Genomic DNA, 12628 nt, shown 5'->3' with positions numbered 1-12628 from the left:
AAATGTAATACTTTAAAATAATTTTTTATTTAGCTCATGATCCTCTGGGTTGGCAGTTCTACTAGTCTGGTGGGCTCTCTTTGTCTCCTTTCACCTCATCATGATGATATTGATGGGTCAGCTGGCAATGGTTGGCAGGCTGTTGAGCTGAGTGCCTGCATATGGCTTCTCATCCTCTAGCAGCCTGGCTTGGATTCATTTGCATGGAGGTCTCAGAGTTCCAAGTACAGCAAGAGAAAAAGCTTCAAAAAGCAAGCCTCAGCTTATGTCATACTCACCAATGTCCCATTGGCCAAAACAAGTCAAGTGGCTGACCCAGATTCAAGATCATGGAGAAATAAACTTTGCCTTTGGTGGGAGGATTTGCAGATTTCAAGGGTGTGAAAGCAGAGAAGGAAAAATCTGGTTATTTTGACAATTAACCACAGGGAGGTTGTAGAATATGTTTTCATAGAGATTTTAATGGGAAAAAATAGATTTAATTTTCTGACTCTTTTCAATGTCGATTTGCTTAGAAGTGAAACAAATGAGAGAATTTTTGTTTCCAACAGGAGCCAGTCATAGGGACTAGTTAGCCTAAATAGCCTGATTTGAAACAGTTAATATCTCTGTGAATTTTTCTTACAATTCTTTTACCATACACTACTGGGCTGACATGAAATGAAAGTATCTGCAGAGGTGAAAAGCAAAAATAAAAGCAGAAATCCTTGTGTGACTACCAGTGCCAGATTTAATTCTGATAGTTTATTCCAAGCCTTGAAGACCTTGAGATTTTGCCTTAATGGCTGTATAGATCATGGAGACATAGGAAGTAGAGGCTAGAGCTTGATCTAAGTAGGAATCTAATAGGAGACCTCTGAGTAAAGCTGAGATTTTGCCCTACTAAAATCTTTCAGTGTTTGGATGGATGAGAAATAAACTGGAGGAGACAGCAATGAAACTTGTTTGTAAGTTGGGTAACTTTGGCACTGGGTAGAGGAAAATAATACTTGCATCAAAATGTCTACCTATAATCCACCCTTTACATGGATTCATATTCTATATTATTGAATATATTTGGCATAAATTTTTAAAAAGTGAAAGAGAATTTAAAAGAAAGTCATCCCACATTTGGCAAATGGCAGAAACAAGTAATATTCCTCTTTGGAAGGACTCAGCTTTACTCAGCATTACTCCTCAAAGAATTCACACAGGTAACTTTATTAGCAAAATGAGTAACTCACAGTCTAACTCACAGTCAAAAACACACAAATCATAATGGAGGAAGAGTCAACAGAAACAATGAAGAAAAGAATCAGAACTTCAAAGATTTCATAAAAAATTGGTATTTTCTGACATTATAAAATGACTGCATACAATACATTTAAATAGGTAAGAAGAGCCATAAAAAATGAGCAAGAAACAACACATTATAACAAATAGCACAGCAGATTTAAAAAAGAAACAAAACTTTAGAAATAAAAATACATAATATTTGAAATTTAAAAGTCAGCATATGGATTATATAGCAGATTAGATGTTCCTGAAGAGATAATTAATGGACTGTAGGATTTAGACAAGAAAAAGGCCTATGCATATGGTCCAGGAATATAAGAAGGTGGTAAAAATAAAAGTTTATACGTGGAGAAAATATTGGAAAGGTTTGACATATATTCAATCAGAGTTCTAGAGATATGTAATAGAATACACGAGTGGGAAGACAATATTTGGAGATATGACAGCTGTGAATTTTCTAGAACTGTTCAAAGACACAAATCCTTAGATCCAGAAACTTAATAAATGCCAGTAGAAAAAATATAAAATAAATCCATCTATATACATCATCAGAATGAAATTGCAGATCACAAAGACAAAAGACAATCTTAAAAACAGCCAGAGAGAAAAAATAGACCATCTGCTTATGAATGCTAAATAGACTGACAACTGATATGTTAGTCGCAACAAGGAAGCCAGAGACCAGTGGAATAATACCTGTATGTACTGAAAGTAAGTTTAGGATTATGTGTTCAGCAAAAATATCTTTCAAGAACAGAGACGAACCTATAGCTAACATCGTACTTAATGGTGAAAGACTGCCTGCCTGCTGTAAAATCAAAAGTAACAAAAAGATGTTTGCTCTCACTACCTCCACTCAGCATTGTACTGCAGGTTCATATTGGGTTGGTTATGCATGAAAATGAAATAAAAGACATCTAGATTGAAAAAGAAAAAATAAGCTTATTTCTATATGCACATGACATGATCTTATTATAGCAAATCCTAAGGAATGCACTAAAAAACTATTAGAAATAACAAATAAGTTCATCAGGGTTTCAGGGTAAAAGACCAATATACGAAAATTAATTAAGGGTGGCCTTACACAAAAATGAGCTCAAAATAAGTAAAAAACCTACATGTAAGAACTAAAACTATGAAACTTTCAGGAGAAAATATGAGTAAGTCTTTGTGACCTTGAGTTAGGCAAAGACTTCTTAGCTATGACACCCAAAGCACAAACAACAGAAGAAAAATAGGTGGGGGCACCTGGATGGCTCTGTAGGCTCAGGTCATGATCTCAGGGTCCTGGGATGGAGCCCCACGTCAGGCTCTCTGTTCAGTGGGCAGTCTCCTTCTACCTCTTCTCTGCCCCTCTCTTTCTCTTGCTCTCTCTTTCTCTTTCTCTTTCTCTCTCTGTCTCGCTCTTTCTCTTTCTCTTTCTCTCTCTGTCTCAAATAAAGTCTTTTAAAAAGAAGAAGAAAAATAGATGAATTAGATGTCATCCAAATTAAACACTTCTCTGTGCTTCAAAATATACCATCAAGAACGTAAAATGTCAACCCCACTGAATGGTAGAGGAAATTTGCGAATCGTACGTCTAGTAAAGAACTCGTATCTAAACTATATAAGGGATTCTTACAACTTACTAAGAAAAAGACAAATAATCCAATTTCAAAATGGGCAAAGGATCTGAATAGAGGTTTCTCCAAAGAAGTTCTACAAATGTCAGATAAACACATGGAAAAATGCTCAATATTATTAGCCATCTGAGAATGCACATCAGACCACAAGGAGACACATATCACACCCACGAGATCAGCCATATTCAAAAAGACAGAGAATACAAGCATTGGCAAGAGCGTGGAGAAAACAGAAGGAACCCTCATCCATTGCTGGTGGGAATGCGAAATGCATAGCTGCTGTGGAAAACAGGCTTGCAGTTCCTCTAGGAGCTCAATGTAGAGTTACCATATGACCTAACGATTTCAAATTCATTAGATGCATGCTTAAGAGAAGCAAAAACATATGCCCACACAAAAACTTATGTATGAATGTTCTATTCATAAAGTTAAAAATTGGAAACAATTCAAATATCCATCAACCAATAAACAGATAAATAAAGTGTGGTGGAATATTATGGAGCCATACGTTCACGTGGATGGACCTTGAAAACATAAATGGCCCATAAGCATATAAAAAGATTCTCAATTTCATTAATAATCAGGTAACTGAAAATTAAAATCACAATAAGATGAGGCACCTGCGTGACTTAGTTGGTTGAGCATCTCACTCTTGATTTTGGCTCAGGTCATGGTCTCGGGGTGGTGAGATGAAGCCCCAAGTTGGGTTTGCACTGGATGTGGAGCCTGCTTAAGATTCTTTCTCTCCCTTCCTCTTTGTCAGTACCCCACCCTTCCCGCCCTGCTCTCTAAAAAGCAAGAAAAGAGTGTTTTTTAAAAAATTAAGTTAATTAAATAAAATTATAATAAGATGACGTTTGGTAGCTTACCATGTTGACTACATATATTATCAGCCTTCAGTGATGACATAGGTCAGTGGAAACTGCTGGTGCAAATGTAAATGGGAAAAACTATTTGGAAAACAGCAAGGCTTCACCTCATATCACAGATATGAGAATGTTCAAAGCAGCATTTCCATAAAAAAAAAAAAACTGCAAGCTTCTCAAATGTCCTTCAACACTGGAGTAGATCGATTGTGATACAAACAATGGAACACAGCACAGCAGTAAAAATGAAAAATACAGTTACATACATCAATATGGACAAATCTCAAAAACATAATCCTGAGAGTATGAAACAAGCACAGAAGAATAAGTCCAGTGGGGTTCCATCAACATAAAGTTCAAAAAAGGCAAAACTGAACAATGCATTACTTGTGGATACATCAGAGGTGGTCAAAGTAGAAAGAAAAGCAAGAGAATGACAAACACACATTTAGGGCCAGCGTGGGGAGGGGATGCTTTGGGGAGATGCAAACAGCTTCCCAGACATTGGGGATGTTCTAGTTCATAAACTTGGGAGTGGATACCTGGGAGTGTATTTTATTCTACTTCTTTAAACTGTACGTGTATATTTACTACATTTTCTGTATGTCTACTATATTTTGTAATTTTAATGTTTAAATGTTAAATAGATCATGCTCAGGGGCCCTTCTAACTAACCGTTTAGTTTTGAAATTCTGTAAAACTCCATCTCATTGGAAAAGTTGAAAATCAACAGGATCATATATATATGATAGACTCATGGACTCACAGATCTGGGTATGTTCTCAGTTACCACATAGCCCCTTCATTTCACAGATGAGGTAGCTGAGCTCAGGAGAGGTGGGGTAACTTTTTCAAAGCCTTTTCCAGCATCTGAGTGGTGGAATAGAAACCTGGACAAAGGTCCAGTGACCCACAGAATAGTCTGTTTTCCCCTGAAACACAGACTATGTGCAAGGTCTCCTTCTGGACATAATATTAACAGTGAACATTCATTCCTGATTTTCTCAAAGCAGTTCTAATGCTTCATATCCCGTCCCACTGTCAAACCAAATGATCTGCTTTTTTTTTTTTTCATCAATAGACTTTTTTTTTTTTAATTCACAGAATAACGCCTGTCCTGGTTGTGTTAATTCCACATCAATTCCATACTGTAGACCCTCTCCAAGGCCTTTTCTGTTGTTTGAATGCCGGGCTCTGCTCAGCCTCAAATACATCTGTCATGCTGTCCAACTTGCCTTCTATCCCTGTGTTCCCCACTGTATTTCCAGGAACCCCCCTGAGATTCTTATCAACCTTTATATCCTTTCTACCAAAAACTTCCTCCTTCAGCTCCTTGGTGGGAGGAATGGAGGAACCAATTGTTCCAAGTTTTCTTATGGCCTCCTGGTTTTGTCCACTGGGAGAGGTGGCTTTGGGGGTGGAGTTGGAAAGGAAAACAAAGGAGAGAGAAGAAGGAAAAAAACAGGAGCTGTCTCCAATGAGGTCGTAGGCCATGACCTAACTAATTCCACAGCCATGAAGTCAATTGATCTGCCACCTGCACAGCCCAGGACGGCCTGTACTCTGTCCTTGCTGGCTCTTGAGGCATTGTTTGACGTGATGACTTTTCGTGAACCCTGGTAGAAGATGAACCCTCCCCCATCAACCACCACCAATACCTCCACCAATATGCCCTGCCTCTCTGCAGGCAGGGTGATCTCCAGGGGCAGCCAGCCCAACCTCGTACTGAGTTTAGAGTGTTTAGGCACCTGATCAGTCCCAAAAGAAGCTCTGCTTCTCCTAGACTCATGATGTCAGACTCACAGTGTCAGAAGAAAAGCTCACGTCACTTTTTAATCCACCTTCTTCATTTTACATACATGTAAACAGACACCAAGTTCATTGTCACCCAGAGAGTTAGTGACAGTGACAAATCCAGACCCCAGGTGGCCCACCTCCCAGACTACTATATCTCCCACTGGCTTGCACTATCCCCCTAATGCTGTGACATCTGGGGCTGCCCTCCTCCTCACTCATCCTGGCCCTATAAGGCTGCCTCTGGCCTGCAGGGTGAACAAACATTTGGGAAATATTTCTGCCATGAGCCTGGAAGTCCCTCCTATCTTTAACCTGGCTGCTTTTGCAATACAACTTTCCCTATGAAAAGGAGGTAGTATTTAGTAGGGTAGCATCACCCAGTCTAGGCCAGGTCTCCACAATTACAGGCTTGGAATTCCATCTCACTGGTTTGTTCACCATTGATCATGCTTGAGAAAGCTGATTCATGCTAACCAAGTCCTTGGGAAACCAAGGTATAAAATCAGAGTGCCCGTTTATTAATGTAAACGAGAGTTATAATTCTCCATTGCCCTGACCAATTGCTTCTCTCCCAAAGGTCTATGTAGAAAGAGAAATGATCAGTCACTTCGTGAATGCAGACTCAGAACAAGGAGGCTGGTCATAGGGTTGGAATGGGCTCCCCAGTGGCCTTCCTTTGATTGCTGGCCAGCCCCGTCTTGGCTGCCCACCCTTGCTTTAGCCAGATCAATACATTCAGCAGTACCGGTGACCCTGAGAGCCATTCACCCTCTTGGAGGGAACTTTTCTGCTGTTCCCATTAGTTGTTGATTTTGTAACTTAACCCTCAGAGGGAAGTCTCATTTCCCACGTTTCTAAGTTCTTTGGGGGAAGAGAGTCGCACATGATTCAGTTGTTCAAGCACCTATAATTACATCCACCTACTCTTCTATTACAACATCTTCATATTGTCCACAAGGATATCTCATGATTCCTATGACATCATGTTGCCTGCCAATTCAAAAACTATCAATGCAATTGGTCATTTTTGCAACTGGCTGATAGGACATCATTGTAACCTTCTCTCTTCTTTTGTATATGTTGGAGAGTTTCAAAATAATTTTTGGAGGCTTTGTAAAAACTGAGAGAAAAACCGTCCATGGCTTCTCAATATCCCACAAAGCCTAAACTTCTTAAGCTGGACTTAGGCCCTCCTAAGGGCCAACTGATCTGTCAATATTTTTCTGTATTACTGCCCTCCACTCCCTCAAAACATCACCCCTATTCCAGTCCCACCTCCACACAAATATCCCTTGCAACTTCCTGCTTGTGTTCTTTAGCTCATTCTGCCTTCAGAGTCCAACTTAAGTGCCACCTCCTCTGAGAAGCCCCCCTGAACCCTCCGCTACTGACATTGCTCCCTTTTCCTCCCCACTCACAGCACTTGCTGCCTGCAACAGCCCGTGGCCTATTGCGCATGATGTATGTTCTATAAGGTCATCTCTTGGCATATATTGTTAGCTCTTCACAGTTCAGAGATCGTGTTTTATCATTCTTGCCTGGGAACAGACCAACTCTTGATTTCTATGATGTGAGCAGATTATAAACTTCAAATCATCCATCCCATTGCCATCCTAAATTGTATTTACCCAGCACGGAATCATGCACATAGAAAGTGCCGAGGGAAATTTTAACTGAATGATTCTTATCAGGTTCATAATACCACCAGTAGGGCCTTCTGTGAGCCACATGGCCCTAAACTTTCAACCAGGTATTGAGAGGATTGTATTGACCAACATCAGTGGTCTCATGAGAATCAGCCTGGGAGTGTGCTAAAATGCAAATACCTGAGTCCTAACCCTGGGGGAGTCTGATTCAGGCCCAGGCATCTGCATCCCAAGGTGCCCGGTGGTGACTCCAATGCAAGTGGTCTTCAGGATACACTTTAAGGAGCACTCGCCCCCATGAGGTCTGATGGCCGCCATTTTCAGGCCACTCCTGACCAAGTCAGACACCAGCCTTGTCCCCAGTGAGAACCTCCTGCTTGCTTGCAGACCTTCCCTGGACTCAGCCTGCTCTGTTTCTCTCCTTGCCCCCCCCCCCCCCCCCCCCCCCCCCCCCGCAGTGTGTGGCTGTGGCCTGGCCCAGTCGGGCTTCTTCTTCAAGAACCAGGAGTACATCTGCACTCAGGACTACCAGCAGCTCTATGGCACCCGCTGTGACAGCTGCAGGGACTTCATCACCGGCGAGGTCATCTCTGCGCTGGGCCGCACCTACCACCCGAAGTGCTTCGTATGCAGCTTGTGCAGGTGGGCAGGCTGGGCAGGTAACCAGTGGAGGCCAGGTCCCTCTGCCTGAACCCCCTGGCAGCTGTGGGGCTCATGGGGCTGTATGCTGGACACTTGGATTTCTAGGATCTCAGGGGTGGAGTGATCTGACAGGCCAGTGGTTTTCAAACCGTTTAGCAGCTAAATCCTGCCTGTCAGATATGATCTAATGTAAAACACTAGTTTGTTTGTCTATCAAGACAGAATGAGGACCAGAGCCCCCACCTTCAGCTTCCCATTTCCCATCAGAAGTCCTCAAAAGAGCCACTGAGTACTCAGCCCATTTTGGAAACCAGGCATCTGGACCAGCTGCCACCCCCTCAGCCACATGTGGCACAGAGATATCTGTTTGTAGGCTTTCTCCATGACCCTGACAAGTGATCCCTCCAACACACACTGTAAGCCTCAGCTTCTTCATCTGTAAGATGGGCATCAAAACCATCCCAACATTATTGGGGTTTTCATGAAGATAAATGAGATAGTACTTGCAGAGACTTTAGCTCAGTGACTGGGATATAATTGTGTTTGCTTTTGTTATTCTCCTCATTATCATATGATAACCATCTAGCCTCTCAGGTAACGTGGTAGGTGATGGAAATCTCACCCATCCCTCCCCCTCATGTCCTGCAGCCCGGTTCCTTAATAACTTAGCAGATGTACGTGAAGGGTCCACTGTATGTCAAGCACCCCATTAAGAAGATGCAAAAAATAAAGGAGACCTCAGCCTTGCCCACAAACACATTAAAATTCAATGGACTGCTCTGATTAAGTCATATGTTGAAAACATGGTTTGGAATAAATATATGCCTTTTTTAATTAGGAAAGGGATTTATAGATTAATTATTCTCCCCATAAAATAACTACCTGTTAGTTACTAGTTTGGGTTTCCACTGAGGCTAATGACAGAGTGTATAAGAAAATAAAATCCCCCGGTGGAAGTCACTTATTCATCCATCTCTTAAAACCTTGGCCCGGGGTCCCAGAATCCCAGACCCACTGGAGGTTAGCACAGACAGGTTGAAATGGTTTAAAGTGAAGTTTCTGTCAAGCCTCATACAGATGCAGTGCCTCCCCAAGGTCATGCTCTGTCCTTTACCACAGATCAATGTCCCAGTCAAGATGTCCTTTATGACAGGTCAGTACTCATGCGCAAGAGCAGCTGAACAATGGGCTCCCCAGTGCCAGGGATTCTCTGTACAGTTTATATTTGCGTAGGGAGGTAGAACATGTGCAAGTCTGAGACTTCTGAACTCTGGAACCCAAACTACACAAGGGCAGAACAGAGGAGGCGGTGATTTGTGGACTTCTAAATGTCCTGCACAGTGAAAGGAAGAAATGTTGGTGAATTTAGGAGTTGAATGAGTTCTTCTTGATATAGGGGGATAGGTGAGGTTGGGATGGCAAAAGCCCTTCCAGGAAGAAGGGGTAGCCCTAGGAGGAAGTATTGACCTATTCATTTACAGATGAGAATTGCAAGCTTCACTAAGTGTTATGATTTGCCCAGTGTTTAAAATCGTATAAATGCCCCCCCCCCCGGTGGGGGGCAGTTCCAGTCCTGGCCCCAAATGAGTGGTTTAGTCACTATGAACGGCACTTGAATTTACCTGGTATAATAGAAGGTATGTTGTGTGGGGGACCAATGAGCTTTGGGCGTATCTGCGCATCTGCCATCAGCTCACCAGTAGACCTGGAAGCCCTCTAGAGAAGAGGTGTTGAATTGCTCTTTTATCTCCCTTGTAGGAAGCCTTTCCCCATTGGAGACAAGGTGACCTTCAGCGGGAAGGAATGCGTGTGTCAGACATGCTCCCAGTCCATGACCAGCAGTAAGCCCATCAAGATCCGCGGACCAAGCCGTGAGTCCTCCCCCTGGGCACCTCCCTGTCTGCAGGCCATGCCTCCTAGGGCTCCCCGTCCCCACTCCGTCATCCGCTCCTGCAGGCCCGGAGGGAAGTGGGGGAGGTTTCCACCCTGGAGGACTCCTGAAGCCTGACCCACTTGGCATACAGCCCAGACTCACAAGCTTCCTTAAGCAGAAATGCAGGGAAAGCAGGCTGCTGATTATAGACCATGACAGCCTGTACCATGTTTGGCCACTTGGGTGGGGCTCTTCTGGGATGAGCTGGCTCCTGATCTTATCTCCCCTCTGGATCCATGTTCCCCAGGGCTCCCTAACAGGGCTGATGAAGCCACCAGTGGTTCTCAGTTTTTACAAATTCCACTAAAAAGTATACACGGACACATCTTAAAAAGGAGAAATATGGGGGATCCCTGGGTGGCGCAGCGGTTTAGCGCCTGCCTTTGGCCCAGGGCGCGATCCTGGAGACCCGGGATCGAATCCCACGTCAGGCTTCCGGTGCATGGAGCCTGCTTCTCCCTCTGCCTATGTCTCTGCCTCTCTCTCTCTCTTTCTCTCTCTCTCTCTCTCTCTCTCTCTCTGTGTGTGTGACTATCATAAATAAATAAAAATTTAAATATTTTTTTTAAAAAATTAAAAAATTAAAAAAGGAGAAATATGGGAGCAAGCCACAAGGGTTGTGGTAATGTCTCAGAGAGTGTCCTGGGGAACACTGCCTCAGCTTCACTGCATAACTGGTAAACATAGATTTTCAGATCCACCTCGGACTTTTTTTTTTAATCTTTCTTCGAAGATTTTATTTATTTACTTGAGAGAGAGAGACAGAGAGAGACAGCAAACGAGAAAGAGTATGAGTGTAGAGGGGCAGAGGGAGAGGAAGAAGCAGGCTCCCCACTGAGCAGGGAGCCCACTCTGGGTTCAGTCTCAGAACCCTGGGATCATGACCTGAGCTGAAGGCAGACACTTAACCGACTGAGCTACCCAGGTGCCCCTCCCTTTGGACTTCTTTTAGAAAGGAACCTAGAAATGTGCATTCTTTATTTTAAAAAAAGATTATTTATTTATTCATGAGAGACACAGAGAGAGAGAGGCAGCCCCACCACCCAGGCGTCCCAGAAATGTGGATTCTTAATAAGCTTCCTGGTGATGCATTTGCTGCCACTAAGACTGAGAATCCCCACTTAGAGATGAGGGGAACTTCTTTCACACCATAGTGTTATGTTTCATCACCAAACCATAGATCTGGGGGGAAACTGAGGATCAAGAGTGTACCTCAGAACAGTCATTCGAATTCGTGGAACATCCATTCCTCTCAAGTGTGTCTAGTGGTAAGGTGTCTAAATCGCTGTTTCCAGATGCCCTTGTCAGGCTGCTGACGGCAGGTGCCCACAGACACGTGGACCTGGCCCCCGGAGCCTGCAGTAAGCCACACTAGGCTCCAGTGTTTCTTCACATTATATGACACTCCTACTGGCCTCCACAGCAGAATCAATGAAAACCCATTAGCCTCCTGTGCTACACCACTGTGCGGGTGCGGAGCACCGACAGAGTCAGCATGCTGGGGCTGCATCCTGCTGAGGGAGTGAGCACAGAACACCCCGAGTCAGCAGGGCTTGGCCCCAAGGGACTCCATCAGAGCCCACCCAGCGTGGAGAAAGATGATGGGAAGGCTCCCTCCCTCACCCTTCCTTCCTCTAGATCTAATCAGATCTGCTTACAGAATGTGCAGAGCACTTCCTTCAGCGTCCTTAGTGACATTCAAGAACAGTTTGCTGGTCTGAGCAGGTTTCCATCTCATGGTGGCTGAGTGCACACACTGTTATCTTTCATGATTCCTTGAAAGCAGCGTGCAGAATGACAGCAAGGCTGAAGTGCTGGGATGCAGGACCACAGCCCTGTGACTGATGCTGCAGAGGCACCCAGAGATCCATAGGACCCTGTGTGAGGCAGTAGAGAATGGTAGGCTGGAGCCAGGAGCATGCCAACCCTCTATGTGAAGCACAGCAGATACATAGCCTTGCTGGGGCTCCATTTACCCAGCTTTATGGAAAACAAATGTATTAGTATCCAGGAGCCAGACTAGCATACATCATAGTGTGTAAAATACTCTCTAAATATAAAGTGAGGGATGCTGTGGACTTGGAGATTTAATCTGGAAAGCACACCAAAGAGAGAATAGGATTCCTGAATCTGTTATTTCTCTTGGCTTGTACTGCGTTACTACACGCACTAGGGATCTCAGAGAGGTGGGGGAGTTCCTTGGCTGAATGTAGGAATCCTATATGTGAGAGCGTCCTTGAGGAGAGGCTGCTAAATTCTCCACCATAATTCTGGGAGTCCAAAGGCAGAGGAAGGTGAAGAATAGTGAATAATGAGAACAAGTGAGCACATTCTCCAGGGGGAGTGCCCAGGATCGAGGCTCATCCTGTTATACTCACAAAGTAAATACATCAAGCAGTGGATGCTACTATAGGGAATATGTTTCACAGAAGAGTTTTCTCCCCAGAGGTGGTCAGTGTCCATGCTGCAGATAACTAGAGGGGATGTTGGAAGGTCTGCTGAGTTCCTGAAGGATAGAGAGAACCAAAACCAGGTTCAAGAGAGGGATAAGATGAAGAATGTATTATGGAAAAGGAAAAAGGAGGAAAACATGATGTATTTTTCATCTACAGGGGAGTAGGGGTGTGACATTTCATCCCTGGAGGGTGAATAAAAACATTCTGGAACAACAGGAGTAGAAACTACTCAAAGGAGATCAAGAAGAAAACTCAGGAACTATCAAAATAATAATAATAATTGTGTTACTTTTTACAAGAATAAGAAGTATTCTCTCACCATTTTCACTGAGAGAAATCAGCAGCAGTAGTGACATCACCATCATAACTGTCACCACCATCACTACCAGCA

At 43.4% G+C, this 12628-nt stretch overlaps 1 protein-coding gene across 1 annotated transcript in view; it reads left to right on the top strand.

The window, feature by feature from the left end:
* The window catches only part of ABLIM3 (actin binding LIM protein family member 3), a 109602-nt gene that overhangs the window by 38992 nt on the left and 57982 nt on the right, over positions 1 to 12628 (top strand). The window contains exons 4-5 of the mRNA XM_077895957.1: positions 7665 to 7848; positions 9607 to 9719. Coding sequence (XP_077752083.1) covers positions 7665 to 7848; positions 9607 to 9719 — 297 coding nt within the window. The remainder of the gene's footprint in view (positions 1 to 7664; positions 7849 to 9606; positions 9720 to 12628) is intronic.

This window comes from Canis aureus, chromosome 4, assembly GCF_053574225.1.
Source record: "Canis aureus isolate CA01 chromosome 4, VMU_Caureus_v.1.0, whole genome shotgun sequence".
Classification (NCBI taxonomy): domain Eukaryota; kingdom Metazoa; phylum Chordata; class Mammalia; order Carnivora; family Canidae; genus Canis; species Canis aureus.
Note: the sequence above shows the minus strand (reverse complement) of the source record. Positions and strands in the feature narration are given on the sequence as shown.